Source organism: Thermobia domestica, chromosome 1, assembly GCF_964235325.1.
Source record: "Thermobia domestica chromosome 1, izTheDome1.hap1.1, whole genome shotgun sequence".
Lineage (NCBI taxonomy): Eukaryota > Metazoa > Arthropoda > Insecta > Zygentoma > Lepismatidae > Thermobia > Thermobia domestica.
In genome coordinates this window covers 235,340,883-235,355,118 of record NC_137454.1, presented here as the reverse complement: position 1 = coordinate 235,355,118, position 14,236 = coordinate 235,340,883, and the positions used below count along the sequence as shown (strand labels likewise).

Genomic DNA, 14,236 nt, shown 5'->3' with positions numbered 1-14,236 from the left:
TCTCTTTGATAGTTGTTAGTTCAAGTGGTATAGCGTTGGCTTTGCATTCGGGAGGCCATGGGTTTGATTCCCTCTGCCGACTATCCTGACGGGAATTTTCCAGGGTTTCCTCAGTCCTACCAGGCAAATGCCGGGATGCTACCTACTAAACAGGCCCCGGCCGATACCTTTTCAAATCCTTTCCGTTGTTTTTGTTGTTGTTAGATATCCAGTGTAAAGTGGTCTCTGAGCTGTATCTGGTGATTGTTAAATAAATTAAATAAATAAAAAAGACAAACGCCTGATTGTCTTATCTCCTGTATGTATTTATCAGACTAGAGTGTTATTATTTGACTTAAAAAGTTATATTGTTACCTATGTATTATTGGGTCCTGGGTTCGATATCCGGTGGTAGTTCAATGATTTGGAACACTGTTTACTTTAATAATTCTTTAAGCTACCGTTTTCAGCTTGGGGCTGCCTTACCCCCATATTCTCCAGAGCTCCGTGTTCTAATCCGATATGTAAAGGCATATTGTGATCGATGTATTAGTGACCCTGGGTTCGATTCCTGGTGAGAGTTTAGTGATATGCATCTCATATAAAATTAAGATTCGTATTAGCTCGGTGATCTCACGGAATAGAAAGATACAATAAGAAGATAAACCTATCGGACCATAAATCAGAATTTATTTGATCATATGTTCCCTTTCCTAGATGTTTAATTTTATTACATTGAATCTAAACCAATATTTTTTTAAATATATGTATTTATTTCAAAGAAAAGACGTTGGAAAATTCGCCTGGTTCATATAGCAGAACTGGTAAAAATCTTAGTCATAGTCTCGCGGCTTAAGGAAATCGAACCCAGTTGTCCTAGCACAGAATGTTGCTCATATTTGAGTGTAAGTGCTACTGCTCCGCCTTATTAGATATTTGGGTCATTTCTTTAAGTAGATAATTTCAAAATACACATGCAATATTGTATTTACATATATACTTAACAACACTGTATTCTGATATTTCCATGTTTTACCCTCGTTGGCACTAAAAAACATATAGATGGCTTTTAATATTATGCACTTAATTAATTTTAAAATCATAAAATGTAACAGTTCCTGTTTCTTCTGCCAAATGACATAGTTGGTTAGTATGTCCATATAAAGTTATACATTATGCTAATGTTATTGTTATTAATCGTATTCGCGAAAAGAAATTACCCTTGACTTTATTAGGAAGGCAAAACCACATATTATGTATGCTTAACACTTAATAATATATGCCATATAAACAAATAAACATAGTAATGCAAATAAATAAACACAATAGCAATAATGATGTGTATAGTATATTCATAAGAGTTAACCACGAAATACTAAATGTTGATTAATAATAACATCGTAGGTTGCATAATATTAATTCAAGTCCTAATTACCTCTTTAATATACTCACATAAAATTAAAAACAGGTAGCAAGCAGAAAAGGTATCAAGAACATTAAAATATGTTATTAAATGCATGCGTATAGTGACACGAGTTACTGGTTTGCTACACTGCCATTTCTTGGATTGGTGCGAGTGGCAGAAGGAACGTCCTCCGAATACGCAAGTGCTTCAGAGCAGATGGAAGGCACCGGCAAAAGGAAAATAAAAAGAGGAAAGAGGGTAACCGTTGTATAAAAGTCAGGGTACTGACCTAATTGTGCAAACTCTTACTTTGTACTTGTTGTGGATAGATAGTTTTGCTTTGTGTGTGAGCTGTGTTCTGTGATTTTTTTTATTTTTATTTATTTATTCGAAACCAAAAGCTTCATAGTGACAGCTACAATATGAAGGTACGTGGATCAAATGGTGGATTCTTCAATTGTGTATGTACGAATATTGATAATCATTGTCGTAAGCCGTGTTTTTGTAATTAATAATTACCAATTAGCAATATTTACAATTATAAGCAAGTAGATACATTATTGTGTTTAACAATAAGAAGTTTTTTTTTCTTGTTCGTACTTGGAATACTGTCCTATTCCATCGTTGAAATCTCGTCGTAAAAAAAATAAATTAAGAAAAAAATATCCTACAGATTCTACGATGTGTTCGACAAAGTGATTTGATTGGTTAACTGAAGATTAATGTCCCTATGAAGGGTGATATACGGTTTGAAGTAGAGTAAAAAAAACTACTAAAATTTGTACGAAGCTACCCCATGAGTGGGTCCAATCAGGAACTATGTGCGCGAACCGCTTGGCCATAAAGGGGTCGATTGACAGAATGAGTAATTCATTTGAATATTAAGATATACATACATACAAATAATTTTTACTTCATGGAGAGAGCGTTTGTGAGCGCTTCCGTGTCCCAACTTTGTAGCTAGAAAGCTGCGGTTTCGAGAGTCGAATCAGGCCATCCTTAATACATTAGAATTTTTCATCAGTCCAACCAGACGAATACTACGATATTATCCAATAATGTAGACTTCGGGACTTCTTTCAAAAATCACTACCTTATATGAAATTTTAAATCGTTTCTAGTATACTATGGTTTCCTAGATAAAACTTAACCGCTTCTCATAGAGAAGGTACTTTTAGAATTATCTTTGATGGGAATGAAAATCCAAAACCTTTGCGTCTAACTTTCTTAATAAATTAGTATGATACAAGTGTTATGGAGAGGATGGGTGATAAAAAAACTGTTTTTCTCTCATATTCAGTATGCTGTGAGTGCCGGGGTGGCTCAGTGGTAGAGCGTTCACGTCTGGTGCATGGGGTCATTGGTTCAATACCAGCTCGCGTCAAGTTAGCTTTGTGGTGGACAAGCACCGTGTGCGTGGGTTTTCTTAGTGCTCTCCCGTTTGCTCCCACTTTCATCATTCCATCATATCAATAATTTCTCGTCATCACAGTCTCCTTTAGCTGGCACAACCGTGGTACGTAAAAAGCTTAAAGATTTCATTTCATTATGCTGTGACATATGCGGTAAATAATTAGTGATATTGCCTTTGATGCAATTGAATGCAATGGAAATTTAACTTAACGTCCCACAATTTTGTCCTTTAGGCTAACGGAGACAAATGATAAATGAAAATGAATAATAATTGGTGGAATAAAAATGCCGAAAGAAACAGGATAATCCGCAAACAACCCAAGGGTAGAATGTTCACCACAAGCTTACATGGCCTACAATAAAACCAGGGACCCCTTATAACAAAGGTGAGCGCTCTATTACTGAATCAGGACTCCCACTTGGCCTAGTGGTTAGCACACTTGCCTTTGGTGTGCGTGAGCTCGGCTTCAATTCTTGGTAGAGGTACAGTTAAAAGAAAAAAGTGGTTCGAATCCCACTATAATCAGTAGATCCACGTCTCCCTTAGCCGCCCACACATAATCGTGAGACGTGAAACTCAAACAAAACAAACCAATTTATCACTGAATTACCATTTCCCTGCCTTATCTAATATAATGGCTCGGATTTCGTTCTTATTCCGAGTTAATGCCATTCATTAAACTGTAGACATGTCCTATGTGGTTACGGCGCTAAAAGGGAGACTAAATCCCAAAACAAGCAATCCAACTACTGAAATCGAGTTACCCACACTACGAGACGATTTTTGCGGCGAGATACGACACGAGGCGAGACAAAACTTTTCCTATAGAAAGATGTACATTTTCCAAGAGGAAACATTACTGCCTCCAGTCGCATACCCAAGGAAAGTTTTGGTGTTTTAACCTCCCTTGAGCTGAATTTTTTTGGAAAACTAAACATTTAATAAACGTATATATGTATATAAATCACGCGTGTCTTGAAAATTATGAGATTAAGTGCTTGAACACCCTTGATAAAATTATATGTACACCAATGACTCTTACAACATCTTTTAGAGAAAAGACAGGCTTAACTCTTGTCTTGGAGAGAATTTTATTAATATATTTAGCATCCGTCCTTTGTCATCACTAAGGTAATATGAGACGTATATCTATTTAAAGTTGAAATTGAACAAAATGTACTGTACGGCCACCAGGAATCAAACCTAGATACATCAATACCATGCAGGTCTTATACATCAGCATATAGTATCCGTTAACATTGCGTACGAAATAGGTAGCTGAGTGGCTAATACACGAGGGGTGTAGGATATGCGATTTAAATATTTGAAATTCATATCCATATTAAATTACAAATTTTGTCTCATGTTGCGTTAGTTTTGAAAGAGCATTTTAAATTGGAAAGAAAAAGATTAAAATATTAAAACGTAAGTTATATGGGCCACGAGATCCAAATTTCGAAAATAAATGCATAAAAATTCATGAGTAAAATGTTTAAAATTAAATTGTTTTTAGCACCGAGAGCATTTTATAGATTTGAAATTGTCCGATATTTAAAGAATTCTTAAGGAAGAAAAAATACTATTGCATTCATTATTTTTTTAACCTTTGTGATCTTACAGTTATCAAAAATATAAAAATTAATCACAGTACTAAATGTAAAATAATAATTAAATAAATACTATAAATACATGAAAAAATTACCAAAAACAATATGGAACATGACTTCTTACTGATATTCATATCGCTGAATTTATACTATTCGAGACGATTTTGTGGTGGATAATAGTGGTTTCTGGGTTCTTCCACTTATAATATCCTTCTGCAATTCATTCATTATCCTTGGATTTCACTTGTACTTTTCATCTTGTGTAGCGGTAAATTCAAAATGTCATTTCATTTGGGTAAAAAAAATCTAATTCATTTTCATGGTTTTGTACGTAAACTGATCAACTAGTGACGTATCCATATATCTACTTACGGAATATATACTCATGAAAGTACTTAGACATCATTACTATTACTAAAATCAATTAAATATCGGCACGATTTTATTTTGTTTATTGTCATATTAGGAATGGTTCGTATCGTACCGAGAGATAAGTTTGTGTAGTTTGGTTAATCAAATTATTAGTACTTGTGTGTGTTTTAGACTTTACTTTTTTTTAAGCATTAAAGCTATCTGAAACGTTGATTTTAATTTCACGTCTTTCATTTCTAATTTTAATCCATTAAACCCATTCTACGCAGAATTAAACGACATTACATCCGTCAGAAATCGAATCTGTGTCCCTCGGACGAAAACCAGAACAATATAAAATAATATATTGAGCCTGAGCATCGTATTTTACTTCTTTATAAGACATCGCGATTATGAACAACAGGACCTACTATATTATCTTGGCTCCGAACTATGAACGAGGTTCGAATTGGGTGCCGTTCACGAATACACAGACTAAGATCAACCGTCACAGTATAGGTTGTTCCCCACCAAATTATTTCACCTGCAAGAGAGCTGACTTACAAGACCACGCCATTGGCCTCTGTCACAGCATGAATAGTTTAATAACACACTATTATGATAGGTCTATTATATACGATTGTACAGTAAATGCAAATTAATGATGGAATGTTACTGTTATAGTAAATAATAATTTTTGTTTTGCGACCTTATAGAGCTCAGAGGCTATAATAAGAGAAACCTATAATCAAACCAGAACTTCTATTTGAGTATTTATAAGGCGTTGTACACTCATTAAGATTTGAACCTGTAATATGCGTAAGGAAAGCGAATGCTGTAGCTATGAAGCCGTATCTGAATGACAACATCTGAAAGTTAAGGAATAGCATTCCGAGAGAAGTTACATACATCTTTAGTTTGTTTATTTGTTTTTTCCTTTTCCTAATATAATTTTCTCGTGCTTTAGCTGGATAGAATCTATTAGGATTGAGTGCAGTACTAAGAATATATGAGAATTGGATAGATATATATATATATATATATATATATATATATATATATATATATATATATATATATATATATATATATATATATATATATATATATATATATATATATATATCCAATTCTCATATATTCTTAGTGTTGAAAAGGGACAATTAAGATAACATCAATTGATAAATTCGATTAGTTGTAATAGTTATAATAGTCTAGTTTCTGACTTGGTATATGCTGAGTTGATTCTCCTTGAAATTGTTTTAATTCCCTTTTGTAATCTACTACAGGAGCCAAGTCATTAGAGTACTCAACACTATCACAAACTGTTTAGTGTTTTTATTCATTAAGTAAATCCTTTTTTGTGTAAACGGCACCGCTAATATATATATATATATATATATATATATATATATATATATATATATATATATATATATATATATATATATATATATATATAAAGGGCGGTTTCAAGGGGGGCTATAGGGGCTATAGATCCCTTTTGACCCTCAGGTATACACTGGATAAAATGGACTTCAATCCTGTTTTACACTGGATAAAGCGGCAAAATATGATTTAGCCCCTCCCTTGATCATATCCTGGATCCGCCACTGTATATATATATATATATATATATATATATATATATATATATATATATATATATATATATATATATATATATATATATATATAGTGAATCAAAAATTGATCTTGAATATAGTTGTTACCTCGAAAACAACTATATTCAGCTCGACACCAGCACAGTTTCAGTTTTGAAAGTTGAGATTGAGTTTATTAGTATGTAATCCAGAAGGCACATGGCGTAATTGTTTTACAGATATCCCTTTGTTAAACAGGTTAATACCCGCGATTTAGGCACTTAAGGAGGTGACTGAAATTGCCTTTTTCCGCAAGTACCGATTTCAGAGATGCTGGGTAACCTTCAGAGCCGATTGCAACGAGTGTAGAATAAGAAACATTTGCCACATCCACCGAGACTAAACCGGGATGCCTGGTTGGTGGTTAGACGTCAACCAACTACGCAATGCGACACTAAAATAATGTTAATATTTTAAAAAAGAAAGGAAAGAAATAATATAGGCACAGATTTTAAATTTAATTATATTAAAACTTGCTATTTTAGGAGATATTTAAGTGTATTTGAGGGATCGGAAAATGAAACTCGATTGCGGCAGACTTCCGATCATTCTGAAACTGTTGGCAAGCGTTCTTTGATGAACCCTACAGCCACTCTCTTCACACTTTTCTTTCATTCACGTCGATTTGCAGAGTTCTCTCATGGTTACATAGTTGGCGTAAGCGCCTTCGGCTTCGGAGACCTGGGTTCGATTCCCAGCTGAAGTTCTAATGCTTCGAATTTCACGTTAAACTGTAGACTCACATCTCATATGGCCTTGGTGCTGAAAGGGACGCTAAAATCAAATCTAACCAACCAAATCAATTTTCATGAATACTGTAATATTATAAACTCTGGTAAAGACAGTGAAGAGGGTCACCGGAGATGTAGGTATCATTTGACTATAGTCAACTAACAATTCTTTGCTGCTGTACAGGTTGTATAGAGGTTAGGAAATGTTACAGATTTTAAACGATCAGTACGTTAAGCCACTATTGTCCGTGAAGATATTGATTGTACACTCTATTAATGAAATCGGCCGAAATAATCGCTCTAGCTCTCTGTTACAAAAACCAGAATTCAACACTTATCCGTTGTTCAAGAGTTATTGCATTTAGTAATGGAAGGACAGACTAACAATACAATCTTAATTATTGTATGGAGCAATAAAGGCATGGATTGTAATCTGAAGTCCCATTGCGTGATTCTAATAAACAATATACACTCTTAAAAAAATATTTCCTGTGAAAGATCAGGCAATCGGGGATGCCACATTTTCACCGAAAATTTTGCAGAAATTTCACCTGACCTTCAGATATTTTACTGGAACATTTACCGTAATTTCATGGGAATAATTCCATTAATTTTACCTGTACTTTAAAATATTTCACTGGAAATTGTGTAGTAATTTTACAGGAATAATTACATATATTTAACCTGAAGTTCTATATATATTTTACCGAAAAATTTACAGATATTACGACAGACGTGTTGCATGAATTTCATTTAACAATTTACAGAAACTTCTCCAGAAAAAGCTCCGTAAATTCAGCGAAATATTAGACATATGTTTTCCACAGACATTTGAAACTGCCGCACAGATTGAGGTGAAAATCATTAAGGGTTATAAAAGTTCTGATGATTATGAACATATACATATAAGCGGAATCCTTTATTTGGTCAAATTGGCAGGTCAATTAAACCTATGAAGAGATACAACAAAGGTATGTTTTATACGTGTTCTAAGGTCTTTATACTCTACTTATACTGAGTCTGAGAGTAAAATTACCACTTTCCCCTTGAACTTGTACGGTGAGAAAAATAGTCCGACCTAATTTAGGAAATCAATAGACCAATACTTCATGACATTCAAAATTTTCTTTCGTTGGCATTAACATGCAACGTTTTCAAGATCAGGTCATGGTAACTGAACGGTTCGATCTTTTGCGGGACGAAGTTATTTCGATTTCCAAGTTACTATAAACGGAGAAAAAAGGTATAAGAAAACAACGAAAGTCAGTTTTTTATATGAACATTATACATGTATGTGGAGCTCAAGTAATGTCACGGGAATTTTAAGTTTTATGAGCATCGCGTGCATCAATTTTCGCGAATTTCTTTCATTTTCTTCCACTTTATTAGTTCTGCTATTATTGTTTGCAATGTTGCCTATAATATGCAGCATTCATGGTATGCACAACCAAAATCTATTTTGCACCACGCAGTACATGCCAAAACTAGTAGATGTAAAATCCTGGAATTTTGTATAGAGACCCTACATAGAGACACAGTAGATAAGACGGGATTTAGCGAAATATGATTTCAAAAGGAAAAAAAGAGGGACTTTATTTTCTTCTACCGCTCACCAGATCTCTGAAACTATTAAGCTTAGAATCTTGAAGTGTGTCTAAACATTCCCCAACTATCTTAAGTTGATAATAATGTGTCGCTTTATAAAATACGCCTCGTTGCTAAGGGAGAAAATGGGGCTAAGTGTTTGTGTAGCTTCAGTGATATTAAACTTGAATCCATAAGTGTTTTGAAATCAGAAATACATGTATACATCTTGCAAATAGTTTCATATTCTTTTCATGCGAAGAACGAGCATTTTGATTGTAATAAACAAAGTTAAAATCTTTTAAAAGGGCATATTGACATATTCCAATGTAGTTCATTTCTTAATACTTGTTAAACCTAATTTAAAGAGAAATATAGTTATTTCCTAGTAGTTCTCCTACAATAATCAAATGAACAGCACATATGTATTTGGCAAAAAGAAACTATAGTTTTGTAGGGCAAAATTGGAACAGCTTTTCCTTGTTGCGAACTCGCCAATTCAGTAGTGTCTCAGGTAAAATGAGGGCAAATCAAAGCATAGAGTGAAGATAAGTATAGAGAAATAATCAGATAATTGGACTTCATTTCTGTTAGAGTTTATTGTACAAGATATTTAAAATTAAAGGTTGAGACTTAACGATAATTTTAGGTTATTATATCTCATTACGCACAGGACGTATTGTCCTCTTGCTAATGTCATAAAGAAAATGCTCGGTGGAACACGTTTTGTTATCAGTTGCACGTTAGTAAGTGATCACAAAAGACATTTTAGAGTTCTTTTTGTCAATTCTCTCGATAACTATACATGAGGATTTATCTTCATGCATGCAATTTTATTTACTTCAATATGAACTATCAATTGATATAATTATGCCTCATCCTTGTACATTTTTCTTCATTATACCCTATTATTAGAGTACCATTGTATCATAACTCTGTATTGATCCTGCAGATGATCCTGCAGATGTAAACTAACTACCAATTGTAAATCCATGAAGCTTTAAATTACACTGAAATACACAACTAATAATAAACTAAAGTAACTTAACTCCTGTTCCAACAGCTCTTAGAGGATCAAGACCTACCAGCTGGTTTGTGGCACTCATGTCTTTGGAGTGATGTGTGTTCAGAACACTGGCTCCCCTCGCTCCTAATGTTGACTATCTAGACCGCAGTTTACTACTTCTTTCCAGGGGTGTCATTTAGAGAGGGTAGAGTCAGCAATTGCCTCCTTCTGAGTTTGAGAAATACATATTTTTAATCGATTCTACAGAAATATACTAATAAAAACGTGAAATTCTTATGTGATTAGAGAGTCTTGCCCCCTCTACCAAAATCTGAAATAACGCTGCTGCTTCTTTCTTTCAAGAAGCTCACCAATTGACCTCACTACGTGGACTGGGTGCTGCGATTCCAACAACACCTAGTGAGGAGAGGTGTTTCAGTCCGGCTATAGTGTTGACTAATAATAATAATAATAATAATAATAATAATAATAATAATAATAATAATAATAATAATAATAATAATAATAATAATAATAATAATAATAATAATAAATTATAGTAGCTGCTAAGTATGGTCAAACTGTAATATTTACAATATTTACTGTATCATCAACAACGGTCTACAACCTCTTATTGCTTATCGCTGTTCCTGTATCAATTCTGGCGGCGAATTTGGGGATGCATTAAAGGTAGTTTACCCTCATGTTTTGCCTCTTTCCCTAGCAGCTCAGACAGTAGGCCTGATAGTGTAAAACGATCATCTAAGCAATTTCCAACACTTTCCCTATGTTGCTATTAGCCACTTCGCCGAACGCTTTGTCAACCAACTCGATTGTCAAAATAAACCTTACAAGAGGAACAGAGTAGCAATTAAGAGTGTAAATTCGGTAGGTGAATAGAAAACTACGTCGAACGAATGTATTTTTTAAAAAACTTTATTTTTGCAGTTTTAATCAATTATCAGTCATCCCGTCCATTAGCCTAAATAGGATCTTCTACTAAATGTGCTGCAAGGGAAGATGCTGCCTTAGTAAAAATTCTTGAGTATCAAGAGGAAAATAATGTTTTCTCTTTCTTTCATTAAACTTTATTGGAATATTCATGAAAGTACAAAACAGTTATGTTAGTGTTGAGTGCAAATCCTTGACTCTTAGTTTTGACACTTAATCTTATCATTGTTCAACAGGCAACATTATACATATATTATTTATTACCAGCTATTACACTAATTTAGGGTTCAGATTTGAGAGTACTTGGAACACAAATGTAGGTTTTTGCTAGACATTGAACAAGAAACATCCGGTTAATCAGATCCTGCGTAAATGCTCATAAAATTTGACTCCTTTCGGAGACAAGGGTGATGTGACCATTGACATGACTCATTAGAAAGCAGGATTTAGTTTTTTTTTAATATATTTATAATGACATTGTCCTTAACACATGTTAAGTCCTGTTTAATATGTGAGAAAGTGGAAAAGAAAGGGATAAAATAGGGTAAATAGTCCACACATATGTACGTCGAAAACCAGAGTGAAAGAGAAGTAGAAAAGAATTTGGTTCAACAAGATCTATAACGGTATTTGTTGGACCACTTAATATTTAGAGAATAGAAAAAAACAAGTAGCCAAAAATACTAACTTCTTACAAGCATTACAAGCATCTACGTACTGCAAAGTGATTTATTAAAGTCAATTGTCCATTTATGTAAACACGTATTGTTTTTCATCTTCTCTCAAGAACGAAATGGATGCTATTCACGTAACAAGGAACGTGTGCATGAAGTCACGTTCTTGCACAAACAACTATACAACATTCTAGAGAGTCTATGTATTAGATATTCACCTTGCATACAAGGCTCATGACGATCGTGGGATAGTCTCTAATCCGGAACTTAACCAGATCTGTCTTCAATTACGTCTGGACAGTGACTTTCATATCTTTTTTTACATTCCTTCTTTTACTGTATTCTGCATATTAAGCAAGCTAAAACTATAGATAGCTAATTTGTAACCTTAAAGAATTACTGAACTTTATATTTCTCCTTCATTTTCAAGACATAATGTATCAAGATCTATTACAAATATATAAATAAAATCGCAAAACGCTATTTAGTGTAGGTCAAAATACATGATTTTCAAATATAGTATAACATATATAGGAAGGTTAAGTACATTATAGAAATTAAACATGAACCAAATAGCAATATAATTAAAGACTATTGTCATCATTTTTGTCAAGTATCTGTACGAAATACTGATATGTATAAACATTTCTGGTAGTCCATAATGTTGGTCATACTGAATAGAAAATTTTATGTAAGGTATCATCAATTCTCAACAGATTCGGAATATCCATGTTCCACTGAGTCATGATTTTACTTGTTATAGATTCAATAAAAACATACATTTCTCATATCGTTACGACCACGTGACAATGAATTCTTCAAACTGTTCTCTCTTTCCCTTGAAGATTCAGAGATAGAGCTATTTTTATACAACTGATGTTATACCATTAATTATAAAACGAAAATAATGACTTATCTTAGTATTTAATAGTGTTTGTTTAATTGTAGTTTCTCGTCCTTTTATGACACTGAGATTACTTTGTACGTGACCTGTTGTTTAAAGTGGGATTCAAACCTCTACTCGACTTTTATTCAAGAATATGTATTCCCACAATGATCGAAAAAACGAAACGGACATAGAAAGCATACACACACACCTTGAGTATACAGAACTGACACTTCGATTCTGTTATGAGTTGAAAATATATTTATGTGAAAATTTCTACTCACAATGATCGACATTGCGGCTTAACAAAATGTTCATTATTTCTCACGAGATAACTTGTGGATTTTAGCATACTGTTTAGATACGTAAAACTTCTTAACAAAAATACTATACTGTTTGACAAGAATGACATGTAATTAGACCACAATTGCAGTATTCCCCCGAATAACACTGAATGGGACATTTTGGAATTTACTGAATTACCGGTGGAATCATATTGTATAGAGCATGACTGATATATTAAAAGATTCTTTCTTCCATTGTCCAAGATATGGCACTAGTAAACTTGCAAACTCGGTGCGGAACAGTGATGTATATATAAACATACTACAGGTTTCATCGTGTTTCTCGGTTTTACTCAATACAGCGTTATTTGAGGGAATGCTTCAATTATGCGTTCTTTTGGCTACGTTTATTTTATCTTCACCACCATTGTTTTAAGAATGTCTTCTAGTGACCAAGTGCTACGAACATACATGTGTACTTTCCATGCGTGTATTCCTAGGTTTGATCCTTAGTGAGGAGTACTAAGCTTCAAATAGAAGTCCAAAGTAGTAGTTGTTATTCCTCTTTAAGTATTTTAGTAAATCCCTTCTTACGTAGTCTTGGTGCTGAAAGGAAGAATATTAACTTGAAATCGCCTAACAAAGATTGCTCTATACTGCCGTATCCAAAATAACAGATCCCGATACTCAAAACGTTTTATATACACGGGGAACACTATAATGTGGAAACACATCTTCTACACTTATGTATAGAATTCTTCAAAATGATTAGCGTTTAACGGAAACAAGAATTGTCCAAACATGAAGAATATACTAATCCATAGATCTTATACAGCTAAATAAAATTATATATATGCCAGTGTGAAAGCTCATGCTTAGTTTTTGAGAAAAAAAATATTTAGAAACCTAACTAACTCTATGGCCTATTCATCTCGGAGGTTCAATGCTGAGTTCACAAAAGCTCTCCATTGACTTCTTTCCTTAGCCAACTGGATCCAGTTCCCACTTTGTGTTCCTATTTCTGCTAATGCTGACCTCATATCTGTGCCTAGGTCTTCCTAATAGTCGTTTTCGGATTGAATTTATAGTTAAAACTTTAAAAGTGTTCCTATTTTCTTCCATTCTATCTACCTGATCCTACTAAACTTGATGATCCCAACAATGTTTGGTAAACGGTATAAATTTTGCAGTTCCTCTACTTCCTCATTATGACGTTTCCGCCATTACCCATTCCCGTTCCTCTCGGGTCCGAATATTCGTCTCAGGATCTTGTTCTCAAATACTTTCAGTCTGCAAAAACCTAAAAATTGATACTATACATGAACCACGCCACCTATAATGGCGAAAGTCATGCTGCTGAAATATAGACCCATCAATCTCTTTATTATGGTCAGAAGAACTATAGTATGTAGTATAGTTATTGAAATATATCCCAAAATTATAATTAACCCCCAAATTTTAATTTCTATTTAACTAAAATATTGTCCAAAGATTATATATATATATATCACATCGCGCTTGATAGATCACATAGGGCTTAACGAAATGACATACTCAAGGGTCACTTCTGGTACGTAGTATCCGAGAAAGTTAACAAAAACGAACTTTCAACGTGGTGAAATGTATGTCGTTCATTGTCAATAATGGTTGATAGTTCTCCTGGAACTGATTGTTTATAATTATATTTGAATGAATTCATG

At 33.6% G+C, this 14,236-nt stretch overlaps 1 protein-coding gene across 2 annotated transcripts in view; it reads left to right on the top strand.

The window, feature by feature from the left end:
- Window positions 1-1,605: 1,605 nt before the first annotated feature.
- The window catches only part of LOC145694677 (uncharacterized), a 347,807-nt gene continuing 335,176 nt past the window's right edge, over window positions 1,606-14,236 (top strand). Inside the window, exon 1 of one of the 2 annotated variants that reach the window (XM_081771175.1) lies at window positions 1,606-1,845. In XM_081771175.1, coding sequence (XP_081627301.1) covers window positions 1,807-1,845 — 39 coding nt within the window. In that variant the 5' untranslated portion in view covers window positions 1,606-1,806. The remainder of the gene's footprint in view (window positions 1,846-14,236) is intronic. The other variant, XM_081771185.1, reaches the window with a different exon arrangement.